At 40.4% G+C, this 22519-nt stretch overlaps 1 protein-coding gene across 12 annotated transcripts in view; it reads left to right on the top strand.

Moving 5' to 3' along the window:
• Positions 1 to 9336, top strand: part of Map2k4 (mitogen-activated protein kinase kinase 4) — a 118361-nt gene extending 109025 nt beyond the window's left edge. For all 12 annotated transcript variants that reach the window (XM_063242129.1, XM_063242130.1, XM_063242131.1 and 9 more), the window contains 3 exons: positions 138 to 286; positions 5534 to 5579; positions 6765 to 9336. In XM_063242129.1, the coding sequence (XP_063098199.1) occupies positions 138 to 286; positions 5534 to 5579; positions 6765 to 6878 (309 nt within the window). In that variant the 3' untranslated portion in view covers positions 6879 to 9336. The remainder of the gene's footprint in view (positions 1 to 137; positions 287 to 5533; positions 5580 to 6764) is intronic.
• Positions 9337 to 22519: the final 13183 nt, after the last annotated feature.

Below are 22519 nucleotides of genomic sequence, written 5' to 3' on the forward strand. Positions count from 1 at the left end.
TTCTCTGCATTACAAGATTCTCCCTCAGCATGTGAGCCCTGAATAGAGTGTTGCTTGAAGTTTACCTTGTTAGCGTGGTGATTCTGATTGGTGATGGTAATGCCTAGTGTATTTTGCTTTTTCTTTGTTCTCTTTAGTATGAGTTAGCCACAGGCCGATTTCCGTATCCAAAATGGAATAGTGTATTTGATCAACTAACACAAGTGGTGAAAGGAGATCCTCCACAGCTGAGTAATTCTGAGGAAAGAGAATTCTCCCCAAGTTTCATCAACTTTGTCAACTTGTGGTGAGTATCTGATTTGTGAATGCTGAAATACTTGTGGTGGAGACTAGGAGGCTACTTAATCTTAGCAGCACTGATAATGTATACAGGGGAAGGGAGCCTTTGTCACGTGTCCTGCCATCCACGCTAGCAAGCGTGATAACTGCAGCTGTACAGAAAGCTCCAGTTGGTCTGGAGAGGCATCACCCTCTCGTTCTGCTGCTCAGGTGTTTGTGAAGAGCAGCCGTGGGTGGTGCAGAAGCTGCTGCCTCCAGACTTGCAGTTCTTTGTACAAGACATAGCAGGGTAAACCTCTAGGTGAGACTGATCATCTTAATTCTGATGTGATTCTCACAGTGCCATTTTACCAGAATCACCGGAAGCCTTTACTAAGTTAAGAGCTTGCTCCGTCAGTCGTTCAGGAGTGAATCTCCACTGTTACAGGACATAGAACGTGGTCCGGGTGCATGTGGGAGGGTCAGGCCCAAAGCTTAATGGGAAGCTCTTTGAAACTTCGTTCCAAACATGGTGTGGACTTCACACCTGTTGCTTTGTCTGCTTTTTAAACAGTTCTTCTTCCTTATGTTTACAAGTGTGTAAGTGGTACCTTAGAATAACTGCACACAGGCAGGTGAGACAGTAATATCATCATGGTTTGCACTCAGCTTATTTTATTACCTTTTCAATGCAGTGCTGGAAAGGAAACCTAGCACCTTGTACGTGCTCAGCAAGTGCTTTTCCACTGAGCTTTACCCACCTTTGCTCTAAATAGACCCTTTTTATTTAGAAGCTCATGTTTTATGTAGCATCTTTATCATTTGAGTGCTTTTGACCATTATTCATTTTACTTAACAATTTAAAGATACATTTTGAACAAAAATCTAGGCCATTTAGTATATTTTATTATTCTTAAAAAATATTTTATGTCTCATACTTTCTGCCAGGAATGCTTTTTCTGCTCTTTGTCTTGTTTTATAAGATTTTATGTTTCAGGATCTAATGTTGTCTTTTTGAAAAATTAAAAGCATTTGCTTGGACTAGATTTTGGGATCCTGTCATCTTCCCTAACCGAATTCTCCTTTTGTGCTGGTGTTTCAGAGGACAAAGAAATACTTCCAGGTTTTCTAGGTAGAAGGTCATAAGGATGGCTCCTACTGGCTATTTCCTTTTTAAAAACATTCTTTTATGTGTTTTTACTAATTTACACATGATATTAGTTTGTATTCATTCTGTTTTTTCCATTTTTTGAAGTATTTGCTTGAAAGGATCTTAATAAGTCATAGAATATAGCATCTAACATGATTACCTGTGAAAGCACCAGTGGTTTCTTTTTAATTACTAGATTTCTTCATTGAATTTGTTTTATGTAAGTATAGTACTACGTTTTTTGTGTGTTTTTGGTGCCGTTATAGATAACTATTTTGAATATCAGTATGCCATAACCTTCCCTGGATGTGTTTGTAGTTCATCGCATTTCAGATCATATTAAGGTCCATAGTTGAAGAAAGTCTGATTCTATGTTGTGCTGATGTTAACGCCCCACATTTATGCACCCTTGTCACTATCCTTAAACATCATATCTCATCTCTTGGGCAATTTAGATTTCTCATTGATCCTCATGATTCAGTGTTGCCTTATTCTAAACTCTTTATTTTTTATTCTTATTTATTTTGCTTTGATTTTTAAAAAATACTTGAAGTTACAGGAGCATAGACTCAGTATAGCCCGTGATCCCCATTGCAAATCCCAAGACTATCCCAATAAAATCATGGACATCAGTACACTAAAAGACACATGTAAGAATGTACAGAAAAGCACTGTTGTCAAATTGTAACATACAGTTACAGAACTCTGAGTAATACAGCAGATAAATAATGTGTTACTTCTGCTGTGGTACCTAATACCAGAAAAGACTGCCCTTCGCTTACCCTCAGCATGGGAAAATGTCACAAATGGTGCTGACGGATAAAAGACAGACTGATGCGCTTCTATTTATATGAAAGTTAAAAGCAGATAGAGTATTTGGTAATGGGAGTCAGAATACTGTCTTTTATTTATTTATCTTTATTCTACATTTAGATATTATGTTCTTGATTATATTTTGCTTCAGTCAAAAGTTTGTTTAAAGAAAAAACTCCTCAAAGATGAGGCTCACACGAATATCTTAGCTCACAGTTTAAACCCTTCTCCACAGTAACTGCTGTTTTGCAGTCATCCATCACATTTTGTAGGGGGTGATGGACTCTTAAGTCTTTTTCCTGGAAAAGAACCTAAAATATTATACTTGAGGAAGTTTTGTGAACCCATGTAGATAAGATTGAATTCAGGGATGAATTGGCTGTTGCAGAATTTGTCACCTGTAAAAATGTAATACTTGTAGAGAACACCTTAACTTGGGACAGAACTTGAAGAAAAGGCATCTTGTGGAACAGACAGTGATGTAGGAAATCGCAACCTGAAATATGTGGTAAGGAAATATTTGTTAGATCCTGCGCACAGCTGGGTTTCCATGGCAGCATAGATTATCTCTAATCTGCAGTGCTTGGGACCAGAAATGTTTCAGATTTTCAGTTTTTTCAGATCTTGGAATATCTGCATATGTACACTGAGACTTTTTCAGACTGAAGTCTGATCAGGGAACTCAGTTATGTTTCTATATGCCTTGTGCACATTACTTCAGGGTAATTTTATACAGTATAGTTAGTAATTTTATGCATAAAGTAGCATTTCATTTTGCGACATTTTTGACCTGTGGCATAATGTCACCACACAAAAGTTTTGAATTTTGGAGCATTTCAGACTTTCTAATTAGAGATGCTCAATGTGCACTTGTTCCTGCCTTGTATTTGGCAGGAAAGACCTTTAAAAACCGGGCTTTGCTGCCAGCACTTTGACCAAGGATGCTTGTGCTAGGAAAGGGGCATACTGCAAAGCGTTTAAAAGTTTTAGAAAACGGCCCCCTTGGGCTGGGGATGTAGCTCAGCGGCATAAGCGCCTGCCTTTCAAGCAGGCAGTTGCGAGTTTGATCCCCAGTACCGATAAAAAAAAAGAAAAAGACAAAAAAAAAAAAAAAAAAAAAAAAGAAAAGAAAACAGCCCCCTTTCCAGTGCTGGTGCTGTTAACACTTGCTCTCCACCTCCTTCTCAGTCAGGAAACCAGAACCTGAGGCCGGCTTGTTTGTTTGGTAAGCCCCGGTGCCCTTTTAGGATAAGGAAAGAAAATCCCTGAAAAGTGAAAGCAGTGGTTCAGAGAATTATACCAGAATGAGAAATTTGGAAAAGTTATAACAAGGAAGGGCACTTTGAACTCAGGAAATACGTATCTTAGTTACATGGAGGAATGTGACTGTTGCTGCGCAGTACGTTGGGTCTTCCTGGTTATAAAAATCTGTGAATTAGATAACACCCTTTAATTCAATCTTCCAGAAGCAAGAAATGAAAAGATAAACTCAGGGCAGATGATAACAGGCACAGAAGAAAAATGTAGGGCCTTCTGTCCACTGATAGCAGAAAAGGAATGAAAATTTCTTTGCTTGAAGACAAACTTCAGTAAAATACCAGACCAAATGACCTGGAGATCCTGAGTCATATGTAGCTACGGAGAAAAGATAAAACCTGACACGCTGGAATTTAAAACATGCACATATCAGGAGACACACCAGTGTTAAAGAACATAAAACCAACACAGAAGGATTAGAGCCGTAGCTCTAAGGGGACATACATGGCCATTTCACGTTATTTTAGGGGATTAGGTATCTTATGCAGTATCTTGGCGTTTTAAACTGTCTTTAACATGTAATAGAATTGTTATAAAATTAATGAATTCATAGCACTACATGAAATAAAACATAGGGAGCTGGGGATTTAGCTCAGCAGCATAAGTGCCTGCCTTGCAAGCAGGCAGTCGTGAGTTCGATCCCCGGTACCGGTAAAAACGAAAAAGACCAAAAAAAAAAGAAATAAAACATAAAAGATAAGAGCATGTCCAAATAAATATGAGAATTGTAACCCCACCCCAATGAAGGTTTGCTGTCCAGTAGTTACACTGACAGTAGTTATTACAGCAACAGAAATTACTACAAAAAACCTGGAATCAGAGCCCTAAAGTGCAAAGGCAAATATCTGTCAACCTAGTCCTAACATTTTATACTCACTTAAATATTACTCAGAATAATGAAGAACGGAACTATTTAAGACTTCACCACTTCTAGATGGTTTTTAAAGGATATAATTGATTAAGAAGAAAAGTTAACCTAGAAGGCAGGTATCTCAGGTGTGGTCCCTGGAAAGTGGGTTTTAGGACAGAGGTAGCAGTTTAAGAAGTTAAGCAGGTGGTGATCTTGGGCTCCACACCTGGTAGGGGGAAGAGCGGGATGGGCAGCAGGTGAGCTGCAGTGTAATCTCGCTGGAAACCTCGGCCTCCTCTTTGGGAAACTGTGAAGCAGGGATGGTGCAGCGTGGGTGACCTGACCTGCAGGGAGGGGCTTCCACTTCCTCGGACGGACTGTCCCAGGAAGGCTGGAGTAACTCTTCAGCTGGGGTAATTTCAGGGAAGCCGAAAGCAGAAGGCTGGCTGCTGCTGCGCGCTCACAGTGGAAGAAGAAGGCCTTCGTCGTGCGGCAGGTGCTGCATGCATACAGAAGGGTGGGGTGTGAAAAGAGCGGCAGTTAGGGCAGTGAGCTCTGTGGCCAATGTTGGTTAACTTTCGATAGAAAAAGATGAGTTCCGGTGAAGTTGGAGGGGAGTGGCGACATAAGACATGGATAAGGTAGGTAAGGTTCTGATTGCATTTCTGAATGGAGTAGTAGTTGCAAACTTCTGGACCAAAGAACACGGCCCTACCATGGCACAGTACAAAACATTTTAAAAATTAAGGATATGTCGATAAAATTCATGATATAGTTTATTCCCTAGGGTTGCTGACAAGTATATATCATACACACACAACTGTACATATATGTTTAGAGAAATATTTGTGAACAATTTTATACTTACATATACATCCATGTGTTTAAGTAGTATTCTTCCATGCAACCATGCCATGATTCAGTCAATTCCTGCAATTTGGGGGTTGGATTTTTCTCATGTTCTGTTAATTACTCTAGATCCTTTGATTTTTTGTGTATGCTTTTCTGTGTTTAGCAGGTTGTCAGCTTTGTTAACTTTAGGTCTGAAGGAAAAAATATTGATCCATTGTTGTATTTCATTTGTAAAATGAAAAATATTTGGTAACTGTATCGCCATTTTAATCCCGCTATTTTTGTTATTTTAGCCTTACGAAGGATGAATCCAAAAGGCCAAAGTATAAAGAACTTTTGGTGAGTGTGGAATTTTGGGAATTTTAAATACATCCTCACCTGAAATCCTCTTAGCATGCTGGGTCACTAAGCAAGTAAAAGGGCTCTTTGTCAAATAATTTAAATCTTATTGAATGTCCTAAAAACATTTTTAAATGAAGATATTTAGAAAAAGGAAAGATTTTTTTCCCTACTGATATACTAGCTAAATTCTCATGGAAAATTTTTGTCTTAGCATGTTATAAAATTGTGCCCAAAGAGTACAGCTTTGAAAGGAGCCATTTTCCATTGCTCTGTGTGTGTGTGTGTGTGTGTGTGTGTGTGTGTGTGTTTAAACTTACCCCTAGGAAAAATAATCAATAAAAATGTATTTATTGCATTTATTCTGCCTCTATTCAATGTGCACATGCACATTTATATCACAAAGGCAATTTACATTTCCTTGTAAGTTTTCATTTATTGCATTTTTGGGATGTAATGTCTTAACCAGTCTAATAAGTGTGGTGTTATTCAGGCAGAGAACCAAGTACTGTGTTAAAATAATGTGGGCGTATTTTAGTAAGAGGCACACTCATTTGTTCCATTTAGCTTCTAGCAAACCAAGGATGTTGGGTGAGACTTAGAGTTAACCCAGAAATGTTTGTAAAGGTATCTGTCCATGGACTTCACAGAAACTGTGGAGAAAAATATTGATAGCAATGGAGCGGTAGCAATGGAGTACAGATGGTTAGCAATGCAGGTAATGAGCCTCTTTTAGAATGAAGATCAGAAGGATTGAAGCTGAAAAGCTTTTTAAAGATCTTTGCTGCATTTGGAGGACATAGAAGATTGGGATTTATGCCTGTCCTAGGAGCATAGCAAGTGGTTTTCAGGTGCTACTTCTTGATTCTCCAATGGCGTGGTAGAAGCACAAGCTGTGCTCTGTGCTAAGGAACAGATGCTCGACTGTCTACAGCAAGTATTCCCCAGTACACAGACAGGTTCCCAGGTCTCGCCGTCAGGTGAGTGCCTCCCAACCCAGCTGCTGTGTCCTGTGGCTGTGCCCACTAACATGCGTGCAGAGAGCAGACACTGTAACTCTCCAGCAGTAGCCTGTAGCCATCTGTGGTGTAAGCCTGTCATACTGTGATAAATTTGAGAAAACTTCAGTTTGGGCTTCGATATACACTTTGATGTTTTTCTTTTGCTCTTTGAATTTTCTCACAGAAACATCCCTTTATTTTGATGTATGAAGAACGTACTGTTGAGGTCGCATGCTACGTTTGTAAAATCCTGGATCAGATGCCAGCTACTCCCAGCTCTCCCATGTATGTTGATTGATACCGCTGCTACATCAGACTCTAGGAAAAAAGGGCTGAGAGGAAGCAAGACGTAAAGAATTTTCATCCGTATCACAGTGTTTTTATGCTCGCCCAGACACCATGTGCAATAAGATTGGTGTTTGTTTCCATCATGTCTGTATACTCCTGTCACCTAGAACGTGCATCCTTGTAATACCTGATTGATCTCACAGTGTTAGTGCTGGTCAGAGACCACATCCTGCTCTTTCGTGATGAACATACTCATGACATGTGGAAGTCAGTACGATCAAGTTGTTGACTGTGATTAGACCACATTTTAAATTCATTTCTAGACTCGAAACCTGGAGACGCAGCTACTGGAATGGTGTTTTGTCAGACTTCCAGTTCCTGGAAGACGCAGTGACGGATGTGCTATGTCTGAACATAGAGACGCGGGCTTGAGTGAGAAGAGCTTACACAGCCAGCGAGACTTATTGCCTTCTGGAGCTGGGAGACAAAGGAGGAATTTACTTTCTTCACCAAGTGCAATAGATTTACTGATTTGATATTCTGTTGCTTTACAGTCACAGTCGATGTTTGGGGATTGAAGTGCTCAGCCAGATTTCCTGTTGAAATACCGTGTTAAATTAGAATGAATTTATCTTTACCAAAAACCATGTGGAGTTCAAAGAGGTGAACATTAAAATATCGAGACAGGACAGAATGTGTTCTTTTCTCCTTTACCAGTCCTACTCTTTGGAAGACTCAGGAGTCTGCCACTTGTCAGAGAAGGTGCTGATCCTCAGAATTTTTCGTTCTCAGAATTTGGTGTGCTGCCAACTTGACGTCTCACCTGCCACAAACCACCAGGACTGAAAGAAGAGAAAAGTACAGGAGGCCAAGTTTACAGATGTTTTTAATTCTAGTATCTTATCCAGAACAACTTGCAGCAGCTGTGTGTTTCCCCTCGCTCCACGCCTGGTACTTTAGCCACCCTAACTCACTCACAGGGAGAGGCAGCTGGTAGTCATGTGCCTTGATTGAGTAAAGGTTTCTTACAGGCAGCAGAAGACCAGATCTCAGTTGTTTGCTTCTTGCCATCACTGTCCAGGCCTTCAGCTTCTGAGTCTTTTTTTCCCTTTCCTGTGATCTGTTACCACTTTATGACTTTTACTTACTCCAATATTTTGCCATTTTTTTCTATATAAAAAACATTTATAATCACCAGGGATGTTCCTTTCCAAGGAGGTTTAGTGCCAGACCTTTCCTGTGTTTGTTTCAAAGGCTGAGAAAGGTGGACCCAGCCGAAGTGGTAGGTGATGAAGAGGCATTGTTTCTGAAGACACTATTAATTGAAAAGGATCAGAGACGGCAGTCTTTTAGATACTTCCATCCCTGCTACAATCTAGCAGCTCACTATCATTTCTTGAAATTGGAATTCTACTAGAAAGCAGACGACTAACACAAAAGCAAAACAACCCCCAAACAGTTACAAGAGACCATTTAAATCTGCTCTTTTTTGCTGTTTGCCTTTGCTTACAGTTAGCCAACCTATCATTAAATTGTGCTCCAGCCTCTGTGGCACTAAACGTTGGGCTTTGTAGAACAGTTAGCACCGTGAGTGGTTCAAGCACACTGGAATATAAAACAGCCGTGGTCTGAGATGAAGGTGATGCCATTACAGAACCACAATGTAGCAGGTATTGATTGCTGTGTCTTTGCCCAGAGTGACAGTCATAAATGCTATACAACAATAAAGGGGGAATGGTGCTGTTCAAAGTTATATCCCTGTAAATTTCAGAAGTAAAAAATGATTTCTTTGGTCCACTTGCCTAATTTCCCTGTTTTCTCTTCCACATCGTATACCTTAGATACCCCAGTGTTGTGAAAGAAGACATTGCCGTGTGTCTTTTTTCAACCATACCAAGCCATCATCCTCCATTGCTCCCAGGGACTCAAGAGGAATTTGTTTCTCTGCTGTTAACTTCCCGTCTGGCTAAGGATAGGGTCACTTTGTCATTATGCAAATGGAGATATAAGCAATTCTGACTGTCCAGGAGCTAATCTGACCGTTCTATTTGTGGATGACCACATAAAAAGGCAATTTTAGTGTATTAATCATAGATTATTATAAACTATAAACTTAAGGGCAAGGAGTTTATTACAATGTATCTTTATGAAAACAAAAGGGTGTATAGTGTTCACATACTGTGAAAATAGTGTAAGAACTGTACATTGTGAGCTCTGGTTATTTTTCTCTTGTACCATATAAAAATGTATAAAAATTATCAAAAAGCTAATGTGCAGGGATATTGCCTTATTTGTCTGTAAAAAGGAGCTCAGTAACATAACTGCTTCATGGAGCTTTGGAATATTTTATCCTGTATTCTTGTTTGAATTCCTCCTCTATTTAAGATATATACTTGGAATCGAAGTGTTTATGTAATAGTTCTATCCTTCTGCCTGCAGGTCAGTTGTAATAAATCTAGATGTGATGATGTCTTTGTAACTCGATTTTCTGAAGTCAGACACTTGGGGACCCACTAAATTACATTACAGTGCGTGTGCGTTTCATACTGGGAAAAGCTACCTACTTCCATTAAGGGTTAATGGCTTCTTTTTCTCCCTTCTTTGGTGGTTCTCTTAACCTTAGTACCACTGTGTATGCCCGGAAACACAGCTGTGCTTTCTGCTTGAGCACACATGATGCCGTCTCTTCACATGTACTTCTTTGCCCTCTCACTTGCCCAGCTTCTTAATGCTAAGGAAAAGGGTATCAGTGCAGCCTGCGGGATGGTAGGACGGGGGGAGAGCTGCCAAGAAGCCAGTCAGTCTTGTCTTGGCTCCATGAATGTTGCAGTTATGTACTGTCCTTCTGGTGCCACCAAGCAATTGTTAGGTATAGATGTTTAGCTAAATGTTGGGTTGTGTTTCCCTCATTGCTGTTTGAAAGAAAGGGATAGGTATTGGGATCCCCAACTGCCTGTATGGGGGGTACAGAGAAAGGATGAAATAAGAAACAGAGACAAATTTAGTAATGCATGATGGGGGCTGGCAGGTCAATGCGTCAGGACAGGCAGAGACCAAGATACTCCGCAACCAGCCGCTGTTTATTGGGTGTGTACGGTGCAGGAGGGCGAGCGGAAGATCAAGGTTGGTGGAAGATTCAGAGGTCAGTGGCTGGGCAGCCAACAGTTAATCCTGGATGGAGCCCCCTGTCGAGGGTGGAGGTGATTTTATGCTAAGAAAGATCTTGCTCGGGAATGTTCATTCTTAACGGGTGGAAGATGGCCCATCCCAAAAGAGTTAATGAGAAGTCTCCAAAGAGTCATGCCATTATCCCAAGCCTCCATTTATCCCTCAGGAAGTTTGCAGAATTAGGCATTGAGTATTTGTGGTCCCCAACAGGTAGGGGGTGAGTGGGGAATAGTACTGTAAGAGTTTATGGATAAGAGAGCAGTGTACCTGGACAAAGCCACGAGATCTGGAAACAAGTGGAGAAAAGCACTTTGCAGCCCCAGCGCTGAACTTCTGTTCTCACTGGTCGTTGATTAAATGCTAACCCATGGATCAGGCAGTAATTCAGCACCTTGACCTTTTCCTGTGCCTGTGTCTAACTGGATCTGAGATACCACTACAGAAACAAATGTAAGTATCAAACATTTTCTAGAGAAGGATGTGACTGGAGGAATTCTGGTCTCCAGCTAAGCTTCAGCTACTAAAGGAAAGGATGTGCCAGGCAGTATGTGCATCTTAGCCAGCAGCCACCTGCCTGTGAGACGGCATGGCATGAAAGATGCACTGTGCACTCTTCCCCAGGGGACCACCTTGCATTCATCTCATTTGCTACTGAGTGCAGCTCACCAAAATCAGGTAGTAGCACCCACTTAGATAGAAGAAGACACGATACAGAGAAACGAAGTATTAGCCTAGGCAACAATAGGGCAAAGAACTGAGACTCCGATCTAAGGTTGTGATACATAAGAATGTTCAGTGATTGTAAAGCACTGCCACACTGAAGAAGTGTTACGGAGTTGAGAAGAATGCATTATGAAGTACGGGGTACCGTATTGATAAACCTGGGGCTTCTTGGGTATGAAAGAGAAGTTCTGTGGCAGATATGGTAAATGACACAAAGGCAATGGTAGTGTTAACCTAGAATCAAGAGAAATTCTGCGCCTGAGTGTAAAGTGCAGTGCTTGAAAATTCAGCATAATGACTGCCTTCTCTTACTGTGCTGATATTTATGTAGCAATCCCACGAAAGGAACTTCAGTTTCTTCCTTTAGTATTAAAGTACTATTTTAACTTAATGATACTAACCATCTAGTGTAACTATAGAAAGAGAAAGGGTGGGTCTTAACCCTTGGGATGCTGGCTACCCACACCGCCCTGGAGGCTCAGCAGTGGTTTCATTTTTGTCTCCAGGCCAGGGCAGTATGTACTAGTCATCCCCTCTTCTTTGTTGTTTGGGATGCAAAGGATGAAATCTGAAAATTTGGCCTTGAATTTGTTTACCTTGTTAAGAGGTTGAGGGGAAGTCTAAGCAACGGTAGTGACTCTTCTTCAGATACACTATAGAAAACATGTTAATGTTAGACTGTGTGGTATAGGAAACTTTCAGTATGTGAAACACTTAGCTTGCTTATCTTTTAGGAACTTACTATAGACTGAAGTCATATTTCTTAGACCTACCCATCTTTCACAGAAATGAGTATCTTGAAATTTATCTAGAAATCATTGTGATAGCATTTCTGTAGATAATGTGTGAAAAGTATTTATATTTCTTAAATATAAATAGTTATGCTATTCAAAATTGTCAGTCTTGAGTAATATGTAGTGGATCAAATTTCCGACTGCATTTTAAATTTATATATACATATATAGACAGGTTGCCGAACTGTGTAGTGAGACTCCTAGGTTTCCATAGGACTTAGACACAGGTTTAATGTCAACATGAGTCTTTGAAATAGAGAAAGTATTGTTGCCTCACTCCAACTCACAAAGTATTAACATTCAATAATTAGGCGTGTCAGTTTTTGATATAGTGGCAAAATACTAAAAGAGGAAAAGTTTCATGTTCATGGTTTGCTAGCTTTTAGGCCTGTGCAAGGCAGAAACATCACAGTGGGAAAGTGTGGTTGAAGAAAACACAGAGAAAGGTAAAGAGCCCAAAGGACTGAGGACCAGATATGTGATCCCTGGGGTCACATCCCAGTGACCCAGTGCCTTCACTTCAAGCCCCACTTCCCGTTTCCATCACATACCAATAATGCCATCCAAGTGTGTTCTAGTCTGGGTTAATCTGCTTGATGATGTTAACACATGAGCATTAGGCAATTTGCCTGAGGCATTATATCATTGGTGTATACAGAACTCATTACTCTTAAGCATTTTTTTTTTTCATTTTTAAATGCTAGTATGAACAGTTTCAGTTTTGTTTTGAGATGTTCATTGAAGTGTACAGATACTCTGCTGGAGCTCAGTATGATGACACACGTCTGTATTCCCAGCCCTCTGGGAGACAGAATGAAAATTTGAGCCCAGTCTGTGCAATTTAGTGACTTTACAAGGCCCTGTCTCAAAAACAAACAACATGACAGCAAAACAAAAAGCACAAAACAAAACAACGCTGGGGATGGCTCAAAGGAGCTGGCTCAGAGATTCAGTTCCCAGAACTGCAAAATAAATACTAATAATGCAATTGATTTTCCTCATAGAAATCTTCTATATTGCAGCCTTGCTTAATTACTAGTTCTAATATGTTTAAATTCTTTCAGATTCTCTGTGTACAAGAGCATGTTACCTGCAAATAGAGATTGTTTTATTTCTCCCCCATCTTCTTTACTGCTTTTTTTTTACTATGCAAATATTTTCTAATGCAGCATTTAACTACTTTTTACTACAGACATTCCTCGTTTAACAACAGTTTCATTCTTGTGACTAAATGAATTAGGTGCTAAGTGAGGAATTATAGTGTGTACATTATAATATTCAGAACAAAGAAAGGAAACTCCAATTTGATAACTTTGCTTTTATTTGCATAAGTGTTACATGTAGTATTGTAATTATAACAGCATAAAATATAGAACTATATAGTAAAATTACAGTACTACATAGACAATGTGTGCTATACAATTGAGTCCGTAAACAAGGTGTACAGAACTGTGGCCTCTCCTGCAAAAAAAAAAAAAAAAAAAAAAAAAAAGTGGGTCAGAAGTCTGAACATCATGCCTTGGTCATTAAACAGATGGGTCATTAAGTAATATCTGTATATAATTTTAGATTTGTGTGTGTGTGATATTTGTTATATATATCTTCAAGTAAGTATACTACCTTAATTTCAGAGATGTATAAAAAATGTTACTTTGATATATTTATTTCCTTTTCCCTGTTTGATGATCTCACACATGCACACACACCCATGTGTTTGATTTCAGGGTACATTCTGAGAAATGTGCCATACAGTTGACGACTGATGGTTCTCCTCTTATGTTCCAATTATTATAATTTGCCTGTTTACTTTTTAGTGACTGGATTATTTTAGTCTATTCTCCTTAGCATTAAATCTGTGATACTGTTCAAAGTTGCAACTTGGGCCATTTCTCAGACATTTTGGTCATAGTAGAAGTGGTAGCATTATTGTTCAAACTGGAACTGTAAAGCTGGTGTTTTACAAAATTAATGAAGTCATGGACAGAGGAATCAAAAGGAGTGCTTATGGGAAGTGTAAGGGGAGAGTAAGCTCCCGATAGAAGTCCTGAAAAGGGTCATCGTATGGGCTGTTTGCTCAGGGTCTTTTACATCTAGGTGACCAGTTTCCCAGAACAGGTCAAGGTGAGCTTAGCCTGGGGAATTTAGGTATGGGCTCCGCGTGTCCTACCGTGACCTGTAGAGAAACACGGCATGCGGTGGCCGTGCCCTGACCAAGCATTGTTTGGTCAGCTAGAAATCTTACTATGTAGTTAGGACAAAGTAAAGGGAAGAAGAGGTGAGCTATGTGGGACACTCCCTGTGTTCATTTCTACCTTCTTGAGTTTAATGATCTTTAACCCTGTGTACCCGTTGTTTTATTCCTAAGGCTGAGCAGCCCAACTCCACCATAGGGCCTGTCCCTTACTAGCTGTTTTAGAAGCTAAATAGGTAAGCTCCCTCTCACACAGGACCCTCTTTCCATCACTACCTCTAACCATTAAACACTACTAACTACCATCTGACTGTTTTTCGCAGTGAAGGCACAGCATGTAAAGTCCATATTTGGTACTTAATCCGATTCCAGGAGGGACCCCTCAGCTGTCTTATTTACTGATTTGTCCCTTAGGCTTCCTGTCTTAGAGCTGTATCTTCCTTTATGAATGTATCTCATTTGCCTTTTGCTGCAGCCTTCACTATTCTCGAGATTGCCCTGAGCCCTCTTGATCTTCACCATGCTTTTTGCAAATGAAGTGAGATCCTTGGGGAAGAAATAAGAAACTTTGTTTTTGCAGCCTGCTTTCCTTCCAGATGAAAATCTCTGAGCTAGGGCTGTGGACCTGGGGCTGAGTAGGATGGCAGGCTGATCTCTGAGAGGCACTATCAGGAGCCAGGCAGTCTGCAGAGTGGAGCACTAGGGTGAGTTCCCTTTGAGTTGTGTGGTGTGGAGCCGCTGCCTCCTGAGGTGGTGACACCATCAGTGTCCTGTGTTCTCGGGGACTGTGCCCGCAGTAGAATCTCCATTCCATGAGCGGGAGATGGGTAGAGGAAGGGCCCTTGAAGACATTCACCTGGGGCCTGGCCTCCCCAGCGTGTAGCTGGGAACAGTCCGGAAACGCTGGTGTCCTGCTCCACCTGGAAACTGAGGGGAGTTGACGCTGCTCTGTGTCGCTGGCTACAAATGTGACGTGGAGTCTCTCACTGAGTGGGGACGGGGGTCCTAGCTCAATACCATGGACTCTCACAGAAAAGGTGAGAGGTTTGTAGGTGCTTTTAAGCAGATGTTTCTCCTCTAATCTTGTACTGCTCAGTGGCTTAGCTACATTTGTCTTCTGCCCTAATTTTGTTCATCTTTGAGGACAGGATGTTCCTTTCCAGATGGGCTCGCCAAAATTGGCTAGGTCTAGCTGGTTCCCAGGGTGACCTCAAGAAAATGCTGCCTTTACTTTAGTCCACCTGCATGCTGGACACACTTCCCAGGGCCATGACATTGCCGACTGCCATAATAATGATCAGATAGAGCCATTAAAGAAGCAGAAATAGGTGATCCCCAAATTCCTGGAAGGGTATGCCTACTCCTCCCGTTGACTAGCCCATCCGTCCCTCTCACCTGTGATCTCAGTGCTCAATGGGTTGAGAAGGTGATGCTTAGCCAAGAGTGAAGGTGTCCTTTTCTGCTCGATTGGTGCTTTGTCTTGATACTGGTTCCACCATTGCAAGAGGGAAAAAGGGATCAGAAATTGGTAACAAGTTCTTGTTGGGCTTTCCTGCTGGGCAATTTTCATAGGTTGGATTTTTAAAAGTACTCTGCACCAGTTTAACTGGGGACTAGGTCGGTGGAGCACTTAACTATGCCATGTCAGATGTTTACCTCCTTTACTTAATCTTGTCAGGTTCTTTGAAAATTGTATCAATTTTTATTGGCACTGCATTAAATTTAATGATTTTTAATTCTCACACTTTGGCTGAATTACTTGAAGGGATATTCAGAGAACAACTTATTGGCTTCAACTTTAGGGTTTCTGATTCAGGAGGTCTGGGTGGGGCCCAGTAATTCCAACTTCGAGCAAATTCTAAATCTACACTGATGTTACTGCTCCATAAACCGTACTTTGGGTATGGTCTATCTTTCCATTTAATTTTTAAATATTTCCATAAAACCTTACAATATTTTCTATAGAGGTCTGCCAGATTTTACCAGATTTACCACTAGGTACATGATATTATCTGGTATTACAAATATAATATTTATATTTTATGTATATATAAATTAGTTAAATTCTGATATATTGACGTAGTATCCCAGTTTCCTAAAATGTCTCAACCCTGCAGTTTGTTATCAGTTTTCTATATATGTGGCCATCTTATATGCAAACGATGGATATTTCACTTCTTCCTTTCTTCCTATAACCTTAACCTTTATTATCTTATTAAACTGACTGTAATCTCCGATACCACATAAAATAGAGTTTCTGCAGTCAGGTGGGCCCTTGAGGCCCCCGGGGCTGGGTGTGCTTTGGTCGCTGCTGCCTGTTGTTACATTCGCCCATTGACCACTTGGGGGAGCCGTCTGGCTGTGAAACAAATACTTCCCCAGAAGGGTTATTTTCAGCGAAGGTTGTAGTGGCTGGGATAAAGACAGGAAAAGTGAGAGGCAATCAGATTCCCTGCTGTCGCTTTTGTACACGGGAAGCAGAGGCTCAGAGAGAAGCAGTGGTTTGCTCCTAGACGTACAAACGCTGTTAGATGGAGGGTTGGAGTCTTTATTTTCCATTCATTAACAAATTATTATTAAAATCAGTAACATGGTCAAACCCACAAGGTCCCGAACGTGACCAAAGGTAGCCCCTTTGCCCTGTGTCTGTATAGAATTTAAAACAATCTTATCGTTTTCAAATTTTCTGCTGATGAATTTGTGTTGTACGTTTTATTCTGTTGAGGTCTGTGCTTGGCAAATAGTAGCTTAACAGACACTATTCATGAAATTCAATGCTTATATATAAATGTGTATATATATATGTATGCATATACATATTTGTGTATGTAAATGTGTATATACATATATACACATAGCTTTTTAAAGCTCAAGCAGGCATCATAGGCATTGCACAGGAATCAGGACAAACTCGTGTGTATCACACACTCTGTGTCACATGCAGTGTCCAAGCTTTCAAAGTTCTTCGTCTTTGTCTTCTTCTTCCTCTTTGACGTCTTCTTTTTCTTGCAATCTCCTCCTTCTCCTCCTCTGCCATCTCTCCTCTTCTCCTTTTTTTCTCCTCCTCTGGTCCTCCTTATTCTCCTCCCCTTCCTCCTGCTTCTCTTCCCCTTTCCTCTTCCTCCTCCTTTTCCTTCTCTTCCTCCTCCTCCTCCTTCATGCTAGGGACTAAACTCACAACCTTGCGCTTGCCAGGCTGGCACTTACACAGCTGAGCTAAATCCCCAGCTAAAGTGCTATTCATAAGGGAATCATTCATAGCCTTCCATTTCCAACTTAGATCTTTCTCCTGAACTTGAGATCTGTCTTAATTTCCTACCTAGTGCACCTACTTGAAAGTTTATGAGACATCTTACATTCTTGTTATTGAAAGGAAACGCAGTAATGCAAGAGTGCACTCAGGTAGCCAGGGAACAGGAAGGTATCAGGGAGGAAAAGAGTGAGCCGAGCAGCAACAGTAAGTCAAATAAGAGAGGAAATGGAAATCCCAAATTGCTGGGACTTGGAGACAATTTGAGGATGCAGGCTTTTGACTTGAGCAAGACATCAAAGAGATCTAGTTGAAATGATCATGTTAGAAGATCTCTCTGGATATTGATTAGGCTGTAGAACACCATGGACATGCTATGGGGAGGCCAATCACTGATTCAAAGAAGTGATTTACTGAAATATATGACTTCTGTCCCCAGGAAATATGGAGCAGAAATTGGCAAAACCATGGTCTTCATATCAATCTGGCTCTCAACCCATTTTAGTATGATTTGTAAGCTAAGAATGATTTGAAGAAAGAGCTACAGGAGCTGTATATGTCTTACAAAACTGAAAAACAGTCTAAGAGATATTTTCTCAATACTTGAAGCATCTGACTGGTAGGTTCCTCACTACCAGTAGAAAGAATACAGGAGTAAATAGTTGATGAAAATATTGTGAAGTTTTAGGTATCAGGAACTTGTTTCTATAGCTTCATCCCTAACCTTCACACACAAAGTCATCCCATAACATAGTTTGGTTTTTGAAAGAGGACACCAGAAGGCACTTTCTTACAAAATACAACAGTCAGGTAAAGATGACATAGCTAGAGATAACACAAGGAATTTCTGTAGAGCTTTGAGCTCTGCAAAGCATCTTCATGATCGTCTTCTTAATCTCACTTCCATGGGAAAAAAAATAATTATTCCTTATTAGAAATTACTACTCCTACATACTTAGGAAAAGTTGAATGCAATACCCATTGATGCTGAGGTTGATTTTCTCCTATGGAAAAACCGGTTCTAGACTCTAAGGGGACTTTTCTGACAAGGTGACAGACTTGTTGTGTTCTTCCCAAAACTATATTTAAATAAGTGTGCAGTGATACCACAATTAGTAGACCACTACAAGCTGGAGATTGTGGAAATCATTAGCCAGAAAATATTCGGCTACATTTTATGTTAAGAATTGAGTAGAAGATGATGGACAAAATTCTCAAGGGTCTCAAAGAGATGCAGAATAAGGCCAGTCAGCGTTTGATGAGAGCTATGCATAATAAAAAGAAAAAGAACAGGGTCAGAAAGACACCCAAGCTTCTTTAGGGGAAGAGCTCAGTAATGAGCTCCTGAGATCATTGAGTATGGCCCTGCTGTAACCACGTCTTACGGTGAGTGGTTGGTGACTTAGACAAGAACATAGGGAGCGAGAAAAGCCAGCCAAGAGGTAGTTGGACATGGTTGATTGGCACCTCCGCAATGCAGTCAGAGCTGGCCACCCTCAGGTTCATTTGATACAATGGGAGGTTGTATTTCAAAAATTATCACATCTCACAGGGTGAGGATAAACCGCCAACAATAAAAATTAGTCATTTTGAAAATACTTTATTGACAAATTTTTCCTCAGTGTATCTGTTTCTGCAAAAGCAAAGTTATCTCAGAAAAACTCACTTGTTAATGTTTGTCTCCGTAAGGATGAGAGGAGGACTTTTCATATCACAAATAAAAGATTTTCCCATCTATTCTTATTTGACAAGAAAATTCAGAGGGTGAATTTTTCTGGAGTTTTCAGGAGTTTTTCTGGAATACTCCTGTCCCAATTCCCTTTTATGGTCTTGAAGTCCCAATATTCACTGAATAGCTAAAGAATCTTTCTCTTTCAAAAAAAAAGGAGTTCTTGTAGGAAACGTATTCCTCAATCTGTGCCAGCATATTTCCATTCAAACAAGCAAACACAATCTTATTCCTTACTGAACTTTCTTCAAATGATGTCAAGGAATTATGGGTAAATGTCACAATAGTGCATCATCTCAGCTACTGGAAGGGACAAAAATTTATTATTCGTCTTTTCAAGCATAATTTGGGCCCAAGAAAAATCTCCTGTGTCCTACACATCTCAGGGGTTGTTGGAATGACAGTTTAACTTTGTTCTGACAACGTATGAAAGGAATCTTTTAAACTGGAGGCTAAAACAAATTTTGCAGTATGTGATATATACCCAATGGTATATTAACTCAAGTTTTTGAACTAAAATATATGTAAAGGTATTATTGATCTGTATGATTCTTGGTTCTAAAGCTTCTGCATGTTGTGTATGTGCAGTGAATGAGTTCCAAGACAGAAAAATACACTCCAACGAAGATAAGTTTCAAACCAGATAAAGCCATGTTCAGGATTTTTCAAATCTTGTCATGGTGAAGCTTTGAGCTCTTAGGACAAAAATATGTGTTTTCCTCTTCCGTATACATTAGATAATATTTCCTCTTTTGGACATAAGAATATGTAAAGTTATATAAGAGTTATAGATGGAGTTAATAATGTGTAGTGAAAACAGCCCCACTCCCTTGGCCTGCGATGTGGCCCACCTGGCCAGGACCACCCTGTGGCTCCAGTTTAGGCCACTGGCTCTGCCTGCAGGATTTTCAGCCTCAGTCCACACCAGGTGCCTTGTAGAACTGGCTTCCACAGCACCCCTTCAAACTGGATAACAACTCACCCTGTGGATTCTCCTTCTGAAATCCAAGGGCATCCTTCACAGAACACCTGATGACTCTCTTTTGATCTGGCTTTCCAGAATTGTAAGGATCCCTCCTCTGCAATGCAGATCTACTCTCCCGGATCCCCCACCTGTGGAGCAGGTCTTCTTCCTCTTCCTCATCCAAAGACCACTGTGGAGAGGGTTGAGGGGAAGAATGAGGGAGGGGCAGAGGAGGAGAAAGAGGAAAGAGAAGGGAGAAAGATAAGGAGAGATGGATGGGGAAGAGGAGGGACCATATCAGTGTGGGAATGGCCAGCAGAACCACCAGGATGAAGGTGTCTGTAAACCTCAGGGAAGTGGCACCACCTAGGCTCATGGGAATCAATAGAAACCTCAATTTCTTTCTTTCTCTTATTTTAAAAACTTTTTTAAAAAAGAGAATCACAAAATAAAACAATAAAACCAATCAACAACAATAAAAGTGATACAGAACTTCAAAACAAGATAATAAGAAATTAACAATGGCTACCATAATGCCTCTTGTTATCTTCAAAATAGCCGCCCAGATCATCAGTTATAATAAAATCAAACAAACAAACAAACAAAAAAACCCCAATTAAAACAGTGAAAGTGATACAGGACCTCAAAACAAGATAGGTGAAGATCAACAATAGTTACCATAATATATCTTGTTATCTTCAAAATAGCTGCCCATGTGATCAGACATAATAAAATCAAACAAAACAAAACAATGAAATGAAACAAAAAATGAAAATGATACAAGAGTTCAAAATAAGATAATGAAATGAACAGTGGCTGCCACCTTCCCTTTTTAGATGGTTTTCTCCCATATCACTCTCACAATATCTATTGTATAATTGGATCCCACTAACTCCTTCATTTTTTATGCTAGAGAGACAACACAATGTTCACCCATGTGAGTCTGAACCATTTCACCTATAAGCATGATCTCAAGTTGCATCCATTTACCTACAAGAGTCTTGAGATTATCCTTCTTTATATCTGTGTAGTTTCCCACTGGATAAAAATGCCGTATCTTTGTTATCCTGTGGTTGATGGGCAACCGCAACCAGTGGTGACAAGCAGTGACGCCTGCTTTTTTCTGGTTTCCTGTCACATGAAACATGGTTTTATTTCCTTTGACTTTCAGTCTATGAATTTCCTTTTGAGTTAAGTGTGTTACTTGTATTTAGCGTATTGATAGATCTTGTTTCTTGATCCACTCTCCCTGTGTTTCTTTTTATTGCTGAATTGAAGCAATCTACATTAATGGTTACAACCAGCATGCATTGGCTTATCTCTGCTCTGCTATCCTCCTGCTGTTGGACCTACAATTTTTGCCTCCATTCTTTGGCCTGCTCAACAATTCTCCTCTACTGCTGTTCCTGGAACCACGATCATCTTTATCTCTCTCTAGAATATCCTGCAGTACCCTATGTAGGGTTGGTTTGGTGGTTCACGAATTCCTTAAAGTTGTTCTTTATCATGGAAGTAATATTTCTCCATTTATTCTGAAAGGTAGTTTTTCAAGGTACACCAAGTTGGGTTGAAAGTTGTTTTCTTCCAGAACTTGAAACATTTTACGCTAAGCTGTTCTGCACTTGATGGTTGTGTTGAGAAGTCTGCCGTGACTCTGATGGATTTTCCTTTATAGATGATCTCTTTCTTTTCTCTCACAGCCTTTACTATTCTGTTCTTGTGCTGAATTTTTGGGATCTTGATTATTATATGTCTAGGTGTAGATTTTTCTTGGTTAAGGCTAGTTGGAGTTTGTATGCCTCACTTATCTGTATGTCAGGTCTTTCCTCATGTTTGGGAAGTTTACTGCTGTTACTTCTGTAAATACACTTTGTATGTCATTTATGTTGACCCCTGCTTTTTTGCAGACACGCAGCAATCTGAAGTTATTTTTCTTTGTATTGTCTTGCAACTGTTGAGTTGATATTTCCTGGTTCTTTGTTATTTTTATGGGATCTTTCCTTTCTCTTGCTACCATCCTATATTCAAGTTCTGAAAGTCTGTCTTCACTTTCTTTCAAGCAGTTTTGCCAGCTATGGAGTTCTTAATTTCCTGAATATTTCTTTGAATCTGTTTCATGTATCGTAATTCCTTCCTGTATCGATCATTCAGAGTTTCCCTCATACTCCTATGCTCCTCTTTTTTTAATCTATGTCTCCTTTAGATATGCTCAGTGATTCTTTCATTATGTTTGTGATTTCTTTTACCTGAGATGTTATTTCTGATCTGATTACTTTTATAGCCTCCTGAATGTGTTTCTTTACTTCATTTTCTGTCCCTTCAGAAATTTCAGGCATATGAATTCCAATTTATTCCATATCTATGTCTCCCAGACTTGTTCTGTGTGGGCTGGAGGTCTGTGATTGCCTTTTGTTCCTTTGTCTTCCTGTGTTCCTCCAGATGAGCTGGTTGTGGAATCCCAGGCACTGCCCACATTGGCTGCCCCTCTGCAGTGCAGGAGAATGGGCCAGGCATCTGGGTTCCTTACTGGGGAGGTGATGGGGTATGGGGCAGGCTCCTCCAGACCTGTGCAGCTACACGGAGGCTTCCCCTGTAGCCTTGGGGTATATGGTGGGGAGGCTGCTTCTCCTGACCTGTGTGGCAGCACTGGGACTCCCTCGATGGGGGCAGGTGCGTGGGGGTATGTCTGGCTGTTTCTTCTGGCCTGTCCTGGCTGCCTGCAGGAAGCAAGCATCCTGATGGTGGCAGGCACACAGGGGCTGAGACATCCATTCCTTGGGGGCATATTCCAGGGCCTCAGGAAAGTACGGTCCATCCTAAGGATATAAAATA

This window comes from Cavia porcellus, unplaced genomic scaffold (assembly GCF_034190915.1).
Source record: "Cavia porcellus strain 051 isolate PalLab524CR breed Dunkin Hartley unplaced genomic scaffold, mCavPor4.1 scaffold_32, whole genome shotgun sequence".
Taxonomy (NCBI): domain Eukaryota; kingdom Metazoa; phylum Chordata; class Mammalia; order Rodentia; family Caviidae; genus Cavia; species Cavia porcellus.